The 22,111-nt window shown below is 42.2% G+C and overlaps 1 protein-coding gene across 1 annotated transcript in view; it reads right to left on the bottom strand.

The window, feature by feature from the left end:
* The window catches only part of SCAPER (S-phase cyclin A associated protein in the ER), a 960,370-nt gene that overhangs the window by 589,458 nt on the left and 348,801 nt on the right, over window positions 1–22,111 (bottom strand). Inside the window, 1 exon segment of the mRNA XM_030187331.1 lies at window positions 11,187–11,252. Coding sequence (XP_030043191.1) covers window positions 11,187–11,252 — 66 coding nt within the window.

Genomic DNA, 22,111 nt, shown 5'->3' with positions numbered 1-22,111 from the left:
ACCTAGCTAGAGGGTTTACCCTGTGGGTATTCCCGGATCCCCGTTCTGCCTAGTGTGTTGCTGCCCTAGTCCTTGCTCCTGCTAGCTTCTGTGTTCCTTGGTCTGTCTTCTGGGTCTTGCTGCTAGTGGCTGTGCAGCAGCACCCTGTCTGAGTCTAGTTCCGTGCCCTGTCACCCTCGTGTATCCCAGACCCAGGGTGGGTCCTCTGGATCTTCAGTTCCTGCCTTATCCTGCAAGTCCTGCTGGCCGCCTGCACTTCGGAGGAACGGTGGTTAAGTGCAGGTGAAGCTGTTCCTGTTTCGTCTGTTCTAGTTGCCTGCCTTGTACTACTCCAGTCCAGAGTTCCAGTACTGCTCTTCGGGGTATCTAGTTCCAAGGTGGTCTTGCCTGCCGCTGCCGCTCCTCGGCAGTGGCCCAAGGGCTCACGAACTCCAGTCCTGCCTCGAGGACCTGACAGGATACCAAGGCCCTCGAGAACGCAACAGGTTTCGCCTGCCGCTGCCGCTCCTCGGGAGTGGCCCAAGGGTTCACAAACCTAGTTCCTGCTGTGAAAGCGTGACAGCTGAGACCTCATCAATCCAGGCTTTCCGTGGATCCGATATTGGGATTCAGTCTTTTTCAGGATCATGGGATTAGACAGAGGGAACGACAAGTTTCACATAAGGACTTCCTTCAGTAAATTATGCAAAGGAGCTGTTGCAGCCTCTCTAGGTGGAGAAGGATAATCCAGGACCAACAGCATCTCAGCCCTGGGCTCATCCTCAACCTCCATAGGGAAGGGAATAGCCGCAGCCATTTCCCGGACAAAGGAGGTGAAGGTTAGACTCTCCGGTGAAGAAAGTCTCCTTTCTAGTGGAGGGGAAGGTTCAGAAGGAATCCTATAGGACTGGTCAGAAGAAAAGTACCTGGGATCCTCCTCTTCCTCCCACAAACGCTCATCTTCAGTACCGGAAAAGACACCCCTCAGAGCAGTCCGAAACTGAGCCTGCCTCGATGCTGAGGAATGACGTCCTCGATGGCGGTGCCGAGAAGTCGACGCCCGCCTGGACTCTGGTGAAGCTTCCTCCACCGACGTCGAAGGGGAGTTGACCTGGGTCGCAGCCGACAACAATGCCGCAGGCGGCATCGAGGATAGGGGACCTCACCACAGGCAGAGGGCCAGATGCCGCTGCAGCAGACGGTACGGAAGGTGCAAGCACCCCCGACACCGAAGCAGACTGGCGCAGCAATCCTTCCAGAAGCTCTGGAAGCAGGGCCCTGATGCACTTGTCGAGAGCCACCGTCGGACAAGGCTGCAGGATCGGTAAAGGAGTCAGTGGCAGAATCTGTCAAGGCTCGGGAGCAGGTACCGGGCTGCTAGACTGACACATCGGCACCTGCTGAATAGAGGGAGAGTGATCCTCTCGGTGCCGACGCTTTTCGGGTGCAGAATCCCTTGACGCCCTGGAGCTTCCAGCACTGCGTATCGAAGGAGAACGATGACGGTGCTTCTTCACCTTCGCTTGCTGCCTGTCATCAGGGCTACTCGGTACCGATGAGGAAGACATGGAATCCTCACATCTCCTTGGGGCCGAGTCCGATGGTCGGTCCCGGGGGGGCCTGCATAACAGGAGGCCTCGAGACAGGTGTAGACCCACTCGATGCCTCACTGCTCCCAGCACGAGTTGGTCATTCTGCAACCATTACCTCCGCTCCCGACATCAATGTGTCCTTCGTTGATACCGCCGACGTCGGTACCGATGTCAATGTCGAAGGACCGGACCGAGCCCCAAAAATCTTCTCTCGTTGGGCTTCTCGAGAAACTTAGGTCCGTTTCTTCATGCGAACACACAGACTGCAAGTGGCTGTGCTATGGTCGGGCCCAAGGCACTGGATACATCAAGCGTGGGTATCGTTGTCCTTGGTGCAACCGGACCTTCTTGGGTACTGTTTGAAGCCGCTGGGTGTTTTTGATGAAATGGAAGAAAAACGGCTTCGGTGCAATTAAACGACGCGATCGTGCCAAAAAAGTAAAGGTCACAAAAGGGGAAAAGCCTGGCCGCATCAAAAAAAAAAGAAGAAAACTTAGAAAGTGCAAAAAACTAAGAAAAAATACTGTTGTTTTTTTTAAAGAAGAACAAAAATAACGATATAAAGAAAAGAAAATATAAAAAGAATCATCAAGACTGTCTTTCCTGGGCCAGCGAAGTGAACAGGGAAAAACTTCTTTACCTCATTGTGGACAAGAAAAAACTGGGCGGGAAGTCATCCACGCATGCGTGATGCACGCGGTTCACGCGCTAGAAGGCTCTGGCAAAACTTTTAAAATTTTGCTGTACAAAAATTTGCTGTTTCCTGGGCCGCTGTGGACGCCAACCTCACGTGAGAACAAGCAGCCTGCTTGTCCTCGGAGAATTGCTTATTTCCGATCTGACGAAGAAGGGCAACCTTCGAAAGCTAATCAAGAAATGTATTGTTATGTCCAATAAAAAAGGTATCATCTTATTTTCTTTTCCATGTTTTATTTTATTTCTATTGATTACCTTTAAAAGTGGACTAACACGGCTACCACACCTCTCTACTCAGTCTGGGATAAAACTGTTATGTTGTTCTGCTGATCTATGTAATCTTCAAAAAATAAAAATATCAACCAATAAATCAAGACTTTTAAGTTATCCTATGAGGGGCCTTGTCAAATTTAAATACACTATACTAACCAGCTGAAATGTATTTTTTAACTCAACAAATAGTTAAGCTCTGGAATGCGTTGCAAATAGTGACGTTTTTGAAGCAATTACTGAAGGAAGCTCAGCATACAGACCTTGGAAAATTATTTCCTTACCACTGTTGAGAAAAACCTGGAAACTCACTCTTGTGGTGGAAGGCCATTCAGCTCTCAGAAGTGGTTCCTACATCTTGCAGAATATGGAACTTGGGGTGTGTACAGTGCTTTATAACCTTGATCTTTCCTTGAAAATTTTACATAGAATATAGCAGCTACGCTAATGTACTACATCACAGTCATGCCTTATATTGTTAACAGCTGTTTTACTTAAAGTGATCATTATGAGGCATATTTTCAAAGCACTTTGGGAGGCTAAGTTCCATAGGTTTCTATGGAACTTTGGGAGGCTAAGTGCTTTGAAAATGAGCCTCGATATGTCTTATGTCTTTCTACGTCCTGTGCGTGGAATAGGGAGCATTTTTGAATATGCTCCCCTACAGGTTCTAGATTTCAACTTTATAACTAAAAACCTAAATTTGGCTTCTAGAACCTCCCTTCCACATTTTCTTACATCACTGGTACTCAGGGCTTTTTTTGAGGGGGTACTTGGGGGTACTGATTACCGGCACCTTTTCCACTGTCTGCTAAACTTGACCCATGGTTCTCATATTTTAATGAAAGAGCTCAGGTTCTACTTACAAATTCTGCCTTGTCATAGATTCTATGACTGGTTGCAGGGGTCCTGTCTATTGTAGGGTGGGTCCCTCACTGATCAATCCACCCCTGAAGGGTGGCCTGGCATTTGAGTACCGGCACCTTTTTTGCTAGACAAAATGCACTGCTGGTACCTATATGTGATAAGACATCAGCTCCTCCTCTCCACCTTATCTAGGTCACATGTGAGGTCTGTCACCTTTGCATCAGGTAGGCAAGTGACCAAATGATTCTCATGCCCACCAGTCACCTAGCTATCCACATGTCTAATAACTGAATCTTTAACTAAACTGGCCATCTTAACCGTTCTGGGCAGAATCCCCTGGAGACACATCCTTGGTGCGAGTAGATATAACATCCCTTAAAGAGCTAATGGATCACTTCTTTCCTCATTAAGGTGATGCTTTCCTTACAGGTGACCTCTCTCCTCCAGGGCCGTGCCTAGGGTCTCTGGTGCCCCCCCCCCCCCCCCCCCCCCCCATCTAGCATAAAATACCATAAATAAGTAAATAAATATAAACTTTTAACAGGGCATCTGCTTAAGAAAGCAGTTAGGTGCCTACTAAAACTCATAATGACACATACCCTATCTTTCTATAACATGGCGCCTACAGGTGAGGAGCATTTTGAACACCCCCCTCCAAAATCTAGTACTAGGCATGCCGAGAATACAAAACACTCAGGACCTATAGAGCAATTCTACTATACCATAAGCAGTAATTTCTACTGTCACACAAGCCATAAGCTGCTACTGAAGGCATAGCTAAGTCCAAATAAACACAGATAAAACCAACCAGATGGCGAGGAAAGGGGAAGCTTGTAAACTTTACAAGCACAGGACAGTCAACGGACAACTCTAGCGCCAGGTTGACACACGGGAGGAGGCAGGGAGAGATTGATTACCTTAAAACGGTTTGCCAGATGAATGTCTCAGATCACAGAGCAGGGACACAATGTTTTGTAAACAGGTAGGACCGCCACTGGGATTTTGAGGAGTAGTATAAGTGTCTCACATAAATGTAAAGGGAGACAGAACAGTGTGAGAAAATTTTTTTACCTGAGCCCTAGGCCAGCCCTCAAGGTGTTGCGCCAAGCCAGCACTCACCTTGCCATAGCCGGGCGGTCCCCAGAGGATGATGGAGGGAATCTCATGGGCGTGCAGCAGATTCCTGAGCAGCATGTTTTCCCCCAGCACTTTACTCTGCCCCATGTAATCTTCCAGACTGCATGGCCTCATCTTATCAGCTAGAGGCTTCCAATCCCATCCAGCTTCTCGGGCATGCTCTTCTGTTGATAAGTGGTAGCTCCAGTTGCCTACCCCTGGCTATCATCCTTCTCGGTCCCACAGAGGAAGAGGGGCAGGCACTGTCCACCTCGGTCTTAGGCTTGGAAAAGAGAGGGAAAGCGGTGGTGGTGGTGGTGCCGCTCTCCTTCACCTCTTCCTGTCCTGAGAGTTGTATCCTCTTGCTGCCCTGAAGGGCGGTGGGATCGCCCCGCGGCAAGCAGAAGCCAGGTGCGAATTAATACGGCCGGTCGGCAGCTCCTGCAAGCAGACAGGGCAGCGCAAGAGATCGAGAGCGCCAGAATCAGCCATAACTGAGCCCAGGACCTGTGTCCGGACACCGCACGGCTACACAGAAAGCTCCCACGCTCCCTCCCTACAGCAACCCAGGAACTATAGTCCTGTTGCTCCTGTCTTGCCTCCCTTTCCTCTTGTTCCCTCGGCTCCGCAGTACCATCGTTTCTGTACTCTCTCTTGGCAAAAGGTACTACTACTATAAATGGATACAAGTAAATCTCTTCTATTCGTCGTCGTCGGGCCTCACTGTGTCCCGCCCTCGCGGAAATAGGAAGTTACCTCAGAGGAGGGCGGGACACAGTGAGGCCCGACGACGATGACGAATAGTAGAGATTTACTTGTTTTAGAAGCAGCCGGGCACATGCGAGGCGCTGCCTGCAACTCGGCTTCACAAAATTTAAACCCCAAGCGGTATGGCGGGGCAGCACCGCAGCGGCGTCCTTGAAGGCAGGCGCCCCCCCTGCGGTGCTTACCCCGCTTACCATGTTGGCACGGCCCTGCTCTTTTCCAAGGCAGCATAGAGCATACTAGACTGAAGGTGGGACTGCTCTCCTACGTTGCTGTAACAGGGGCGTAGCTACGGGTGGGCCTGGGTGGGCCCAGGCCCACCCAATCTTTGCTCAGGCCCGCCCGCCAAGTCTGCGATGATCCTCCGCTCTGCCGCTACCGCCGCCGCTGCGTCTCTGTGAGCAGCCTCGGCAAAAGAAGAAAATGAAGCGCGGGGCCGCAGCAGCCTTCAGGCATGCGCTGTCGGCTCTGCCATTCTCTGCCCCCGCTGACGTCAATTTCCTGTTCCGAGGGCTGAGGACCGGCAGACCAACAGCGCATGCCTGAAGGCTGCTGCGGCGGCAGCCCTGCGCTTCACTTTCTTCTTTTGTTGAGGGCAGCTGCTCACAGTGGCAGCGTGTCGAAGGGATGCAGTTGACCTCCCTGGTGAGCTCAGCAGCCGTTTGGGTGCCTGGGGAACTAAGGTAAAGCTTCTTTTTATCCACATTGGGTTGGGTGTGTTAATCTACAGCAGTATTCATGGATCTCTCAAGCACATGGCATTATTTTTCTGTAGGCTGGGGTGGAGGAGCATAGAAAAAATATTTTGTTTGGAAGGGGAGGAGGAAGAAAGTGTGTCAGGGTGTATGTTGCATGGTGGAGGGGTGGGGAGAGAGACCAAAGATGTTGGATGGGGACAGAAAAAGGGGAGACACTGGATGAAAGGAGGAAGAGAGAGGAGATGGATGAAAGGAGGGAGACACTGGACAGAAGATGGAGAGCGAGGGAAGATGCTGGTGGAAGGGAGAGAGAGAAAGGGGACATGCTGGATGGAGGTGAGAGGGGAGAAGCTGGATGGAAAGAAAGAAGAGTTGGGATGCTGGATAGAAGAGGGGTACAGAGAGAAAGATGAATGGAAAGATGGTGGGAGAAAGAGGGGACATGGAAAAGGGCAGGGGAGAGACAAGCTGTTGGGGAGAAGGAAGGGGAGCAAAGGTGAGACCCTGGTTGGTCAGATGGAGAGAGAAACAGGAGAAATGCTGGATGAAAGGAGGGAGAGAGAGGAAAAATGCCAGAAGTATATATATATATATAGATAGATAGATAGAGAGAGAGAGAGAGAGAGAGAGAGAGAGAGAGAGACCACCCATATTAGCTCTGGGCCCAGCCAAAATGTCAGGTCTGGCTACGCCACTGTGCTGTAAGTCTTTACTATGTACCAATCTAACTACATAAGTACATAAGTACATAAGTAGTGCCATACTGGGAAAGACCAAAGGTCCATCTAGCCCAGCATCCTGTCACCGACAGTGGCCAATCCAGGTCAAGGGCACCTGGCACGCTCCCCAAACGTAAAAACATTCCAGACAAGTTATACCTAAAAATGCGGAATTTTTCCAAGTCCATTTAATAGCGGTCTATGGACTTGTCCTTTAGGAATCTATCTAACCCCTTTTTAAACTCCGTCAAGCTAACCGCCCATACCACGTTCTCCGGCAACGAATTCCAGAGTCTAATTACACGTTGGGTGAAGAAAAATTTTCCCCGATTCGTTTTAAATTTACCACACTGTAGCTTCAACTCATGCCCTCTAGTCCTAGTATTTTTGGATAGCGTGAACAGTCGCTTCACATCCACCCGATCCATTCCACTCATTATTTTATACACTTCTATCATATCTCCCCTCAGCCGTCTCTTCTCCAAGCTGAAAAGCCCTAGCCTTCTCAGCCTCTCTTCATAGGAAAGTCGTCCCATCCCCACTATCATTTTCGTCGCCCTTCGCTGTACCTTTTCCAATTCTACTATATCTTTTTTGAGATACGGAGACCAGTACTGAACACAATACTCCAGGTGCGGTCGCACCATGGAGCGATACAACAGCATTATAACATCCGCACACCTGGACTCCATACCCTTCCTAATAACACCCAACATTCTATTCGCTTTCCTAGCCGCAGCAGCACACTGAGCAGAAGGTTTCAGCGTATCATCGACGACGACACCCAGATCCCTTTCTTGATCCGTAACTCCTAACGCGGAACCTTGCAAGACGTAGCTATAATTCGGGTTCCTCTTACCCACATGCATCACTTTGCACTTGTCAACATTGAACTTCATCTGCCACTTGCACGCCCATTCTCCCAGTCTCGCAAGGTCCTCCTGTAATCGTTCACATTCCTCCTGCGACTTGACGACCCTGAATAATTTTGTGTCATCGGCGAATTTAATTACCTCACTAGCTTCTAGAGACTGAGCTTGTTCTCTGAGAGCCAGAAGCTATTTGCATTAAATGCAAACATATGACCTCTCACCAACTGGGAGATAATCATACACATGGTATTCAATGTATAAGACTGGATGGCACCCATCTCGGTACAGGACTGATGTCTGCATCTTAGTATTGGTGAATTATTTAGTTATCTAAAGTTGCTAAGGGAGTAAGGATACTAAACTAATATAAAGGGCCTTAAGATTAGTTTGTATATGTTATGCTTTTATTTTGTGTTTTCTTTTCACTGAATTGCAAATAATTTGTTGTTTATGGTGAATCACAAGCTGATGAAAATACTCTGTTAAGACACATTTCCCTCTTACCTTTTTAATTGGGATAACTGCCTGGGGTGAATGGGAAAGAAGATTAACTGAGGCAATTAAATACCTACCTTTTAATGTTCTAGAGCTTTAATAACTAAAATAAAGTACAATAATTTAAGACCTTCTAACCAATCTTATAACTACCTTTTAATGTTCTATGGTTCTAACAACTAACATTAAACTACAACAAAAAATATTAGACACTTTAAACAAGCTAATACCTATTTTTTGCTTTCTGAACAAAATCAAAACAGATCATATTAGTAAACCCACAAATTCTCTTCTATGCCAAACTGTAGGTCAGAAATCTCCTAGTTATTTGAACCCTCCATTGCCCCATGTAAGCCGCATTGAGCCTGCCATGAGTGGGAAAATGCGGGGTACAAATGTAACATAAATAAATAAATAAATAAAATATACTGCCTATATATCCAAGGCAATCTAAATGGTACAATAAAGGACACAGGATTCATACACAAGTAAAAACACCTAGAAAAACTAGAGCTTGTACAACATGGACATATCCAAGACAAGAGGTGGCATAGAAAAGCCGCCTCCACCTACCCTCCTCTCCTCCTTCCTGTACACATTAATTGATTTGATTTGCTTACTTTATTTCTTGTATATTAGATTGTAAGCTCTTTGAGCAGGGACTGTCTTTCTTCTATGTTTGTGCAGCGCTGCATACGCCTTGTAGCGCTATAGAAATGCTAAATAGTAGTAGTAGTAGTAGCAGTCAAAGTTTGAATGTCAAAGAAGCAACAGCCAAAAAAACAAACCAGTGGCCATCAACTTAAAAGAAGTTTATTAAATAAAAAGAACCTTTGATGATAAAGTGTGAGTTTTTTGTCATACCATACAGACATTCTAGTACGAGCCCAACATGTTTTGGCAGCTGACTGCCTGCATGAGGGGCACATTAGGTCCTTGTAATAGGGATATGTAACACATCTTAAAGAAGACTACTCAATGCATAAGGGTTGCTTGCACTGGGCTCCTTGAGACCAGTATGAACTGCTTCAAAAACTAGCTAAAACACACTTGTTTAGATAAAATCTTGATGCTGAAACATGTTGGGTTTTTACTTGAGCATCTATACAGTAGGACAAAAAACTTTCATCATCAAAGGTTGCTTTTTTAATAAAACTTTTAAGTTGAGGGCCACTGGTTTGTTTTCTTGGCTGTTTCTTCTTTGTCATTTATGACATGGACATATACAAGGGAAGAGAGAAGGGAGACAGATTACAGTATTGTCTCAGAATGTAATGCTTATCTAACTCAGGGGTCTTTTTACTAAGTGGTGGTAAGCCCAATGTGGGCTTACTGCTCGTTAATTTGGAACTACTGCTGGTCCAGCGCACACCATTTCCGGTGCTACATTTTTTTTATTTTTGTAGCGCCGGTGTTTACCCAGTGGTAATCAAGCAGCGACGCAAACTGCCCAGTTATAGTCGGGTTACCGTGAGAGCCCTTACCACCACTCAATGGGTGGAGGTAAGTGCTCTCCCCCCTCCCCTGAAATGGCCACGCGGCAAGTGGCTCACTTGCCACATGGTCATTTCTTTAAAAAAAAAAAAAAACAGCCTTTTACCTGTTGCAGTAAAAAGGGGCCTCAGCACGTGTCAAAAACACCCTTTTACTGCAGCTTAGTAAAAGGGGCTCTCAGAAAGGCCTCCTCTGCTTTCAGAACTTCCTCAGAAAAGAGGAAGAAAACTTTTATGAATTTCACTGAGAGGTGGTTATTTTCTGCTGTTTGCCACAATACTGCGAGAAGATAACACCTGTGTTATTTAAAAATTTGTTATTTATATGGTAGATAGGGTGGTGGACTTTGGTCCTGGGGAACTGAGGAACTGAGTTCGATTCCCACTTCAGGCACAGGCAGCTCCTTGTGACTCTGGGCAAGTCACTTAACCCTCCATTGCCCCATGTAAGCCGCATTGAGCCTGCCATGAGTGGGAAAGCGCGGGGTACAAATGTAACAACATTAATGTGCTTTGCTTGCTTGATGCTGTGCATTGGAGTCTTGGTGCAGTAAACAGGATAAATCTTTGTGATGCTTGCTTGATTGCAGCAGCATTAACTTTTAGGAAATGTCTTTCACTTGTCCATTAATATATAATACATATGTAACAAAGAAAGGCTATACAAGCATATGTATTAATATTTTTAGTTCTACAGTAATTTCTCCTAAGTTCTGAAAACAATAATCAAATTAAGTACAAATACTGCATGTTGGCTAAAAAAGGAATAATTCTTGGTCAGGATCCTTGACTAACAGCCAAAAGGTTTCTCTGTTTCATCCATTAGTAACTTTCACCTTCAACCTAAATAATCATAAACGTTAAATAAACATACTTTGTAGACTGCATTTTATGTAACCTCTAATTTTTTGAATATTCTCTCTATCATTACCTACTTTGCATCACAGCCCTGTTCTATGAGCCCCAGTGCATCTTACAATGAATTTAATTTAAGGCTCTTATGAGCAAAGATTATACCATTCATGTGTCAATCATAGGACTCTACTCATACAGAATAATTGCTTACCTTTAACTACTTCTCCAAGGATATAATTTTTAACTGACTTAACTGATAGGGTACTAAGCTCCAGTTCTGGAAGTTTCCCAGACTGTCACATTTAGGAGGTACATAAATCAGAGCAACTCGGTTCAATATCCTTACCTTTCCAAAATATTCTTGTTTCCTCTTTACCTTTCCTACTCATCCTTCTTTTGCTGAACACTATTTGCAACATTCTGCATAAAAATAGAAATTACTCCAAAATCCAAAGCATTGCACTTTCTCAACCTTTTTTCATCTTCTTATATTTAGCTATGTCTAAACTTTTATCAATGACCACTTTTGATCATTTTAAAATTTTAATTTCTTGTATCAGAGGATTTTACTCTTGTACAGCACATTCCAGATAATGAATAAAACAGATTAATAATCACACCGTGCACTCCTCCTCACTCTGAGTATGCCACAAAAGACAATTGTGTATATTTCTGAAGGAATATGCATTGATATGTCAGTTATAACAGTCCTGCAATGTTTATATTTAGAAAGACAGATCCCGCTGACAGTAACCACTTCTGAGCTTACTTTGCTTTATACGGGGAGTCAGAGTTTAAATTCTTTGCTTCCATCAAGCTCTCATATTCCTTTGCTCTGCAGAAAATAAAAATCAAAAAGATAAGTCTTAAATGACATACAGCACAATGTGTGACACCAATCTGACACTGCACAGAAAATACGGAACCAAACGATGATGCACTAACTTGTTTCAAAATCTATTTTCTGCATATATGAAGTACTGACTCTGCAGATAAAACATGTAATGTATTTCATATTAGCTTCCTTGCTATTTATATATAAATGAGGTCAGTTTCAAGAGGCAAAACTGCTACTCTGTGACTGAAGCGAACATGCGCAAACAAAAATGTATACAAAATAATTTTTTTTAAATGTAATTGGAATACATAGCAATGACATGAGAAATAGCCTTTTCCATTGGAAAAGCACAATGCTAATTTTGACTAGTTGTACAATATGGAAAAATGGTCATTTTTTCACAAATATTAAAACTAAAATAGTGCCCAATACATCTGCAGGTATATTAAAGCTTTAAGAGATACCGATGAGTGTGTGGTATCTTTACACACCTCACAAGCTACAGAATACAAAAATAAATACCTCTCTGAATGAATAGATGTTTTACTTTGGGAAATGTAAGCAAGTCTCTGCAGCACAAACCTGTTCAGACACTTAAAAGTATTTTTGTTTACATTGGCTTCATGCCAAAGTTCTGGAAAACTTGAGACAATACTTCTTTGCCACTGCTTAGCTTGGCTCCAGCTTGCCTGGGCCAACAGGTGAAAGCCATCATCAGTCCATCAACCTAAGACAGGGCTCATTGCAGCAATCTATTAACATTTAATACATTTGGCACAAATGCTAAGAAACTTGAGATATGCAGAAAATTTAAATGCTCAGTTCTTAACCACAGAAGCTTTATTGTGGAAAAAAAAATCTTACACAGTGGCAAATGAACTCTCTCTGAGCTACCCAATGAAGACACCATGAGCAAAAAAGGAAAAGCTGAATATAAACTAGATGCCAATTCTTAAGAGAAACAAAGAGGTTTGGTCAGAAAAGATATATGTCAAAACTCACACTGTCCAGGAAAGGCAGTACAAGAAGAGTTGTTATTGAGCAACTATGTTGGACCTTAATCTTTAACATAAATCCTTTAAAATAATGGGATAGATAAACTATACAGTCCTTTCAGAAAAAAATGACAGAATTATATTTATTCTGACCTTTGAGATTTCTTAAGACTAAGGTCTGATGGAGGGAACAGAAAGATGTTAGTCTCACTACTGATATGCACTTAAGTAAATAGTTATGAAGCTGAAACTATAGACCCATTTTAAACTAAATGCTAAGAAAATCTCCAGTCTAAAGCAAAAGAGGTGTAAACTCTGTAGTGTAGGCACAGAACAAGTCCTGAAATAGACATAGCAAGCTGATGTTTTAGAAGACCACTGTGATGCTCTAGACAAACTGCTGTGACTACCCAATAGTGTCCAGTACTGGATTGAAACCGATGAAAGATTCCAGGTCCCAGTGGTAATCAGTCCTCTCAGCACTTCAATCTCTAATCCTTCAGCAACTTTTTTGAGGTGTGAAATTCCCCAGTTCAGCAGGGCTCAGAATTCTTGATGAAAAGAATATCTCAAGGAAATATAACCAATCTTACAAATACTGAGAAATCTTGTACGTACACTCCTATGAATGCAGGAATCTCATCTGAGGCTTTTATCTTGACCTGGTTCTTTGTGGTCAGCGCATAATTCCCCTGATAGCAATGTAAACGCTGTGAAAAATTAAAGGCCACACTACAGAAATGCCCTGTGAATCCTCGTCATTATTTAACAGTAGGACTGACGTTCTCTAAAATCTCTAACTTGGCAAGATGTTCTCCAGAGCCATGTTGCAGTAATACAGATGATGCTTTGTATACAAGACACTGAAATCTGTAGCAGACATACTAGCTTCAAATGAAAAGGTGCCAAAAATAATTTTACTCTTTGGTTCTGATTTTAGTAAGTGTTTCTCGAAAGACACAGATTGGGAAAACAGAATAAGTAAAACAGACCCTTTCTCTTTCTGAAGTATTTCTTTTGAGGTAGGGCTCAAACAAGGCATTACAGAGCACTGCCACAATGAAACACATTAAAATCTTTCAAAGTGCATATATCAAACAATTATACATATGCAGGGACTTCCATAACTGTCTGTCCGTTTGTTTCGGACGCTCCCTTCGTAGTTCCCCTGAAGTCAGAAATAATTGAACTATTGCCAAAAACATTTCCTAATTTATCTTTGGAAAAATGGCTACGCTTAAAACTTTCTTTGTGCATACTGGGCAATGGTGATATGCTAATGGGAACCCATCATAATCTAGTTATGTAAGGTGCTCATATGATGCTGGCTGGCACATCAAAAGTATTTGATTTTTCCCCACTGCTTTGGAAAAAAAAAGCTATTCAAATGCTTATTTGTATGGGTTAAATTTTTAATAGACTTATGCTATATATGTTTCTCATGAAACTAAGTCGGTGAACAGAAAATCCAGACTATTGCTTAGTTCCTTCAATGCAAACAATACAATGTGCCTGTGATGCACGGGTTTGGTAGGTTCTTTATGTGATAATTATTTTTGACAACTCAATGCCCATCTGATTCTTTCTGATGGACATTGTTGGTTTAAGTCTGACTATCCTTTTGACTCTGCTTTCAGCATACAGAGCCTTTTGTTCAACAGTTCCTGCTCATCTATTTCAGGTTGCTTACATTCCATGGAATAAGCTGCTCTCAGCAGTGCTGCAGCTGGGGTTCTTTTCTCTTGAATTTCATAATTCAGAATTACTGGTATTACCCAATGTCAACATAATTATGTAGAAAGAAAGTTGTAACTACTAACTCTAGAATATAAGGTAAATGAGAGGGCAGTGAATAACAGATAATTTTTTTTAAAAAGGAAAGAATTATAGAAAAACATAATGAAGCCAAACTACTATCAGAAAGGTTCACGTTAAACATGTTTTTCATATTAGACACAACATACCACAAAGACAGATGCAGCCAAATTTTATTATTTTTTTTTTTACATCTTTTTGCTCTAGGGTATGAAAAGTCATGGTCTACATATATCTGTGTTCCTCTGTCTAGATTTGCCTACAATTATAGTTTATAGTCAATATGTTGAAAGGTCTCTAAATGACTATATACAAAGAGGATAATGCTGCTGATTAGCCAACTGAATGGACGCTTGCTCTGCACAACAGGCGGTGAACGGAAATACACTTCACTTGCTTCAAGATATCTTGGAGACACCAACACAGTAAAACTGGGACATATGGCCTTCAGGTAAGAAGCACAATACAATATAATACATTGCTTATATTCCACAATTTCCATGCAGATGGTTCATTGTGTATTACAAAAAGATATATACTTGATTACAGGAAAGAACCAGTCAATAGCTGGAAGATTACAAAGCCATTAAAATAATAATAAAAATCATACTTCCAAACAGTTCTTAAATAGAATAGAAAATGGCAGAAACAATATTTACTTCCTGGAACTGATTTTTTACTTTCAGTTTTAACAGACACAGGTACTGGAACTGTGAGAACATGTGATAAGGCATGCAGAGTAAGACCGAGGGCCACTGAACTCAGGGGTCTTTTACTAAGCCGTGGTAGTGTTTTTAGCCTGCAGTACAAATCAGCTGGCGGTAAACGCCGAGACGTCCATTATATTCCTATGGGTGTCTTGGACATTTACCTCCAGCTGATTACCGTGGTTTAGTAAAAGACCCCCATAGCATCCTATTTCTAACTGTGGCCAGTCTGGGTCACAAGAACCTGGCAGATTCAAAAAAGCAGACCTGTTTCCACAGATATACAATGGCTCTCTCAAGTCTACCTGGCTAAAACATTTTTTAAAGGACTTTTTCCACTACAAACTTGCCCAATCCTTTTTTGAACTCTCCTTGAATATATCTTCCTAACGAAATATTGCACTCTCCAGTCACCCAAGCTCTGAACTACTTCCACCTGTTCAACTATTCTCTCACCTCTGCAATAAAGCTGCCTCTCCTCAGATTTCTACCTCCAACCATTGATACAGCTCTCAGAATTACGGAGTCTCTGTGCCCTGGGGCAACACTTCTGAACATCTGACTGTGAGTAAATTATCTGTATTTATTCAATAAAAGAAACTTCAGAAAAGATAGAGACTTCAGGTGTGTTCTGGTGTGCCAAGGTTATACTTTAAGATATTGAGGCTTTACATTAAGAAGATATATCCAAGCCACTTTAACTATACTCTCTAGCAACGGATTCTACTACTTAATTATTTATGCCTTGCACATAAAATTGAGCCTATCAGGGATACAAATACAATAAATAAATACATTTTTGCAATGGTCTGTTTTCAATGTGTTTGTTGTTAGTTTAAGTGTCCTCTTATTTTATGTTGCTTGAAAACTTGAATTGTTTCAAACAGGTCCAAACTTATTTTGGGTCTTCAAAAATCTGATACCATGACTCCTGGATCGTGGTCCTGGCTGAACATGATACTCCTTGCAGTGCGCCGCTCTCTCCGTTCTGGGCACTGGTCACAGGATTCTCAACAGGAACTGTGGAGGCAGGTGCAGTTGGATGATGTCACGTTCCGGGAAGTAATTAGCCGCCTCCCGGATCTGGCATCGTTGCCTCTACGTCTCGGAGCTCCTGGCTATGTCTGAGTCTGGTAGACACTTGTGGCTCTCTAGACATTCCTGAGTTCTTCCTGGCTGTGCCTAGCGCTATCGTGTGAGTGCGTTCCAGAGACGCTATCCTGCTACCGTGTGAGTGGGTTCCTGAGTCGCTATCCTGCTATCTGTGTGAGTGGGTTCCTGAGATACTATCCTGCTATCATGTGAGTGGGTTCCTGAGACTATATCTGGCTATCTGTGCGAGTGGGTTCCTGAGATGCTATCCTGCTATCTCTGTGTGAGCGAGTTAAAGAGAAGTTGATCATATAACTCTTTTTCTAAATATTGACCTCATACTATTACCATTTGTTAAAGGAATAATAGGTCATAGTTCTAGACAATTACTCATCCTCTTATAGCTCCATGAGGTCACAGCTCTGAATAACTACTGGGTCTCTTGCATCTCCAAGGGTTCTCAAATTTATATTTAAGACAAGTGCGACATTATCAATAAATGAAATCGAGATGTAGTATTTGTGTGTTGTCTAATACCTAGGAAATAATTGTATGTCACGATTATACAGCTGTACTCTGAAGCAACTACTCACTGGATTTATCTGGCTACAAGTATACCTATTTGTTCACTTCTATAGTTATGACAACATTTTTATGGTTACTATTTCACAGTGTGGTAATGTGAGAGTGAGTCAAAGAGCCTTCACAAATACAGCCAGACTATCGTTTAAAAGTAAACCCAAAAGGTCTTTAATAGTGTGATTCAAACAGAAGTGCTGGGCAGACTTTTACGGTCTGTGCCCTGAGAAAGGCAAGGACAAATCAAACTAGGGTATACATAAAAAGTATCACATACCATGTAAAATGAGTTTATCTTGTTGGGCAGACTGCATGGACTATTAAGGTCTTTATCTGCTGTCATTTACTATGTTACTATGTTATGTAGAAAGCATAACGGAACTTGTTGATCTCTAAGGATGTTAGCTCAATATTGCACATAAGCAGCTTGGCGTGCAATAGCAGCCATACAAAATGAAGCCTGGTTCTTATCAGACCACAGAACAGTCCCAGTATGCATAGATTACAAAATAAAAAGCTTTCCTACCTCATGGTTACCCCTCAGTTCCTTCAAAGGTATGTTGTGAGCGCAAACTCTAGAAGTCTGCTTCTTCCTGCTTTGCTCCTCTCTGGTCATCTCCCTTCTGGGGGTTTTAACTGCCCTAAGTGAACCATGTGCACCCTACTAAACACTCTAGGGCCCCACTTGTTAAGGTGAAGCTGTGAAAGAGTGTGTTTAAGGTGGACTGACAGTTTCTTAGGCACTACATCACACACAGAATATTTAAAAATTACCATCTCTCTCTCTGAACTTTTTATATGTTCTATTTTAGTGATTGTCCTTAAATATTTTGACATCTTGTGTCTTTTCTCAATTAAAATAGCAGCTCACTTAAGATCTTTCCTTTAAAAGACAGAAACCCTTCTATGTTGACAGGAGTGGTGGGTTAGAGACATAGTTTCATTATGCTTACTTAAAATACAACTAAGTTGTAATATTTCTAAGAATGTATACTGCTACATGCCCTCAGAATAATTTTTTTTTTGTTATTAATTTCTAACATAAATTGCGGCTTGTGAGATTCTTTTGCAATATCTCTTTCTAAGCCAACCAAGAGGTACCACAGTCCTTTAACAGTTCCTTGATAGTCTCAGCACTGGTTTAGTTATAGTGGATACACAGCACTCAAAAATAAATTCCAAAATTAAAGTAAAGCTTGGTGTAAATGTGTGTAATCTATAACGCCGCACACAGATTTTAAAAACACCCACAACCCTCCATTCCATGCTCATGGCCACGCCTTTTTCAACTATGCAACTTAGAATTTATGGGAATTGGGTTACAGAATACACTTACAAAACTGTGCATGTAAATTCTAATTAATGCCAATTAGTGTCAACAATTGCTTAAGTGGCAATTATCAGCATTGATTGGCTTGTTAACTAATTAAGTTGCATGCGCAAACCGAGAATACAACCGGATTTTCGGGTGCAACTTAAATTGTACTAAATAGAATCCAGGGGACAGTGCTACAAACTTGTTTCATTTCATTTATTAAAATTCATATTTTATCCAACAGAATGAAATTCTAAATGGATTACAAAGTGGCATCCATAAAATATGCAAATAAATATTATAAATGACACAATAGAACAAACATACAAAATCTAAAATATATAAAAGTTAATCTCACATAACAGAACAAAGAAATATACAAAAAAATTATTAGATCAAAAAGCTTGAACAAGAAAGCTTTCATCATTTTCCTAATACCCACACCATAGATACTACACTATTATTCCTTATTGATGATTTGCTTACACGTCATTATCGATTGTATTTTGCTATTCTGTTTATTTGACTACAAAGCAAGGCACATATGTGGTTTTCTTCTTATCTGATAAGTCATCTATAGCAGGTTTGGTGGGTTGCCTACTCTGATTCTTGGCAATTGAAAATTAGGTGTGCCTCAAGGCTCAATGTTATTTATTTTCTTACATTTGTACCCTGCGCTTTCCCACTCATAGCAGGTTCAATGCGGCTTACATATTATATACAGATACTTATTTGTACCTGGGGCAATGGAGGGTTAAGTGACTTGCCCAGAGTCACAAGGAGCTGCCTGTGCCTGCAGTGGGAATCGAACCCAGTTCCCCAGGACCAAAGTCCACCACTCTAACCACGCTTTTGTTTCATATTAATCTTTATTAACAATATATCCAATCACCTTTGGTAACAAAGCAAAACCCCATAACCCACTACCTCCAACTGTACACCACTACAATAGCCCTTATAGGTGAAGGGGGCACCTAAATGTGGATACAGTGAGTTTCTGTTGAGATTTGGCGGGCTCACAGTTTCCACCACAAGTGTAACAGGTAGGGGGAGCTTTGGGCCTGGGTCCACCTGTCTGCACCCACCACTAGACTACTCCAGAGACCTGTATTCTGCTCTAATGGACCTGAGTATAACATCTGAGGTTGGCACAGAGGCTGGTAAGTAATGTTTTTAATCACATTTTTTTTTTGGGGGGGGGGGGCGGGATGGAGTTAGTGACCACTGGAGGAGTAAGCGGAGGTCATCCCCAATTCCCTAAAGTAGTCTTCTGGTCATTTAGAGCATTTATTTGTGGCCTATTCATTAATAAAACAGGTCTAGACCAAAATGTCCAACTTATAGCTCTGGATGTTTTTGCTTTGTTCCATTATGGCAGAAAAACATCCAAGTGTTAGGAACACCCAGATCCCGCCCTTAACATGCCCCTGACACACCTCCCTGTGATTTTAATGCACTTCTGATGGACTTCATAGAAAAACATAAAACAATTGGTTTAAAAAATACCAATTTGGATGTTTTAGTGAGAAAAACGTCCAAATGCTGATTTATATCACTTTTGGACATTTTTCTCTTTTGAAAATGAACCTCATAGTCTACTAGGAATCTAAGACATTTAGGTAATAAATTCCATTTTTTAGTGATTTGAAAAGAAAAGCCTGCAGTATGAATGGATTTGTAGATAACTTTCTTACAACAAGGACAGCGAACAGATAAGAAGTCTCTAGCAGTATTTCATTCAGGCAGTTCAATGAGGTTTTGTATGTATGAATTTGTGTATGTTGGGATTTAAGAAGGGATTTTGGGACAAGTAATTTTTCTACAGTTTGGAGCTTTTTTTTCTACGGATATTTCCCCCCCCCCCCCTTCTAATATAGAAACCAGTGATAGAACTGGAACGCCACCATAGGAAGTGGGTTTGATAATTCTATGAACACCCTACTGGGAGTATTTGAGGTTTCATTTTTTTCTTTTAATATCCGATAAGCCACACAAAGGTGGTACCCTGTAATTGAGGTCTACAAAATACTGAGTGGTGTAGAATGAGTAGAAGTAAATCGATTTTTTACTCGTTCCAAAAGTACAAAGACTAGGAGACACTCGAGGAAGTTACACGGAAATACTTTTAAAACAAATACACAGAAATATCTTTTCACTCAACAAATAGTTAAGCTCTGGAACTCTTTCCCGGAGGAGGTGGTAAAGGCAGTTTGCTTATCTGGGTATAGAAAAGGTATGGACATATTACTGGAGGAAAAGTCCATAGTTTGCTATTGAGACAGACACGGGGGGCAACTGCTTGCCCTGTGATTAGTAGTATAGAGTGTTGCCACAATTTGGTTTCTGCCAGGTACTTGTGACCTGGCTCGGCCACTGTTTGGAAAACAGGATACTGGGCTAGATGGATCATTGGTCTGACCCAGTATGGCTATTCTTATGTTCTTATGTAAACAAATGGGTTTATTGTTTTGGTAGAGAAACTAGTTTGTTTCCCTAATTCTTTTGATTGTTTTCTATTTGTCTACTACTACTACTTATCATTTCTATAGCGCTACTAGATGTACGCAGCGCTGTACACTTGAACATTAAGAGACAGTCCCTGCTCGATAGAGCTTACAATCTAACTAGGACAGACAAACAGGACAAACAAGAGATAAGGGAATTACTAAGGTGGGGATGATAAAAATAAGGGTACTGAACAAGTGAGTAAGGGTTAGGTGTTAAAAGCAGCATCAAAAAGGTGCGCTTTTAGCTTAGATTTGAAGACGGCCAGAGATGGAGCTTGACGTACCGGCTCAGGAAGTTTATTTCAGGCATATGGTGCAGCAAGATAAAAGGAACGGAGTCTGGAGTTAGTGATGGAGGAGAAGGGTGCAGATAAGAGAGATTTACCAAGTGTACGGTGTTCCCAGGGAGGAGTGTAGGGAGAGACGAGATTGGAGAGGTACTGAGGAGCTGCAGATTGAATGCACTTATAAGTCAATAAGAGGAGTTTGAACTGTATGTGGAAACGGATAGGGAGCCAGTGAAGTGACTTGAGGAGAGGGTTAATATGAGCATAGCAACACTGGCGGAATATAAGTCATGCGGCAGAATTTTGAACAGATTGAAGAGGAGAGAGATGGCTAAGTGGGAGACCTGTGAGAAGCAAGAGGTCTAAGCGAGAGGTGATAAGAGTGTGGATAAGGATTCTGGTACTGTGCTCAGAAAGGAAAGGGCAAATATTGCTGATGTTGTAGAGAAAGAAACGACAGGTTTTAGCAGTCTGCTGAATATGTGCAGAGAAGGAGAGAGAGGAGTTGAAGATAGCCCCAAGGTTAAGAGCTATGAGACAGGGAGGATGAGAGTGTTATCCATAGAAATAGAGAATGGGGGAAGAGGAAAGGTTGGTTTAGGGGGAAAGATAAGAAGCTCAGTCTTGGTCATGTTTAGTTTCAGATGGCGGTGAGACATCCAGGCTGCAATGTCAGACAGGCAGGCAGGCTGATACTTTGGCCTGAATTCCTGCTGAGATTTTTGGTGTGGAGAGGTAGATCTGGGAGTCATCAGCGTAAAGGTGGTACTGAAAACCATGGGATGAGATCAGAATACCAAGGCAAGAAGTATAGATGGAGAAAAGAAGAGGTCCCAGGACAGATCCCTGAGGTACACCAACTGACAGTGGGACAGAAGTGGAGGAGGATCCACCAGAGTATACACTAAAGATAGGATAGGACAGATAAGAAGAAAATCAGGAAAGAACAGAGCCCTGAAATCCAAGTGAAGACAGCGTATCAAGGAGTAGGCTGTGATCAACTGTGTCAAAAGCAGCAGATAGATCGAGAAGGATGAGGATATTTGTCATCCAGGTTATAAAGCTATTAATTGCCCTAGGCAAGATAAGAAGGGAGAAGGTCTTGCATTGTTTTTTTTAAAGATTTTTTTAATATTAGACTGATGGATAAGATTTGTGAAGATACTTTAGAAATCATAGTATGTTAATTTATGACTTGCACACAAGATGGTAAATTGGGCTTGATATTAATATATAGACCAACAAATAACTGGCCTCTTGCCCAGCAAGAAGGAAGCTATTAGAGCTAAAAGAAAATCCTTCAAAAAATGGAGGAAGGAACTGACTGAAATGAATAAGAAACAGCATAAGGAATGTCAAGTCAAATGCAAAGCGCTGATAAGGAAGCCAAAGAGGGACTTTGAAAAAAAGATAGCGTTGGAGGCAAAAACACATAGTAAAAATGGAGAAATTTAGATAGTGGGGTTCACCAGGGGTCTGTTCTAGGACCGCTGCTTTTTAACATATTTATAAATGACCTAGAGATTGGAATAAATAGTGAGGTATTTAAATTTGCTGAT

The sequence above is a fragment of the Microcaecilia unicolor genome, chromosome 1 (genome assembly GCF_901765095.1).
Source record: "Microcaecilia unicolor chromosome 1, aMicUni1.1, whole genome shotgun sequence".
Lineage (NCBI taxonomy): Eukaryota > Metazoa > Chordata > Amphibia > Gymnophiona > Siphonopidae > Microcaecilia > Microcaecilia unicolor.
This window is presented reverse-complemented; position numbering and strand designations above follow the sequence as displayed.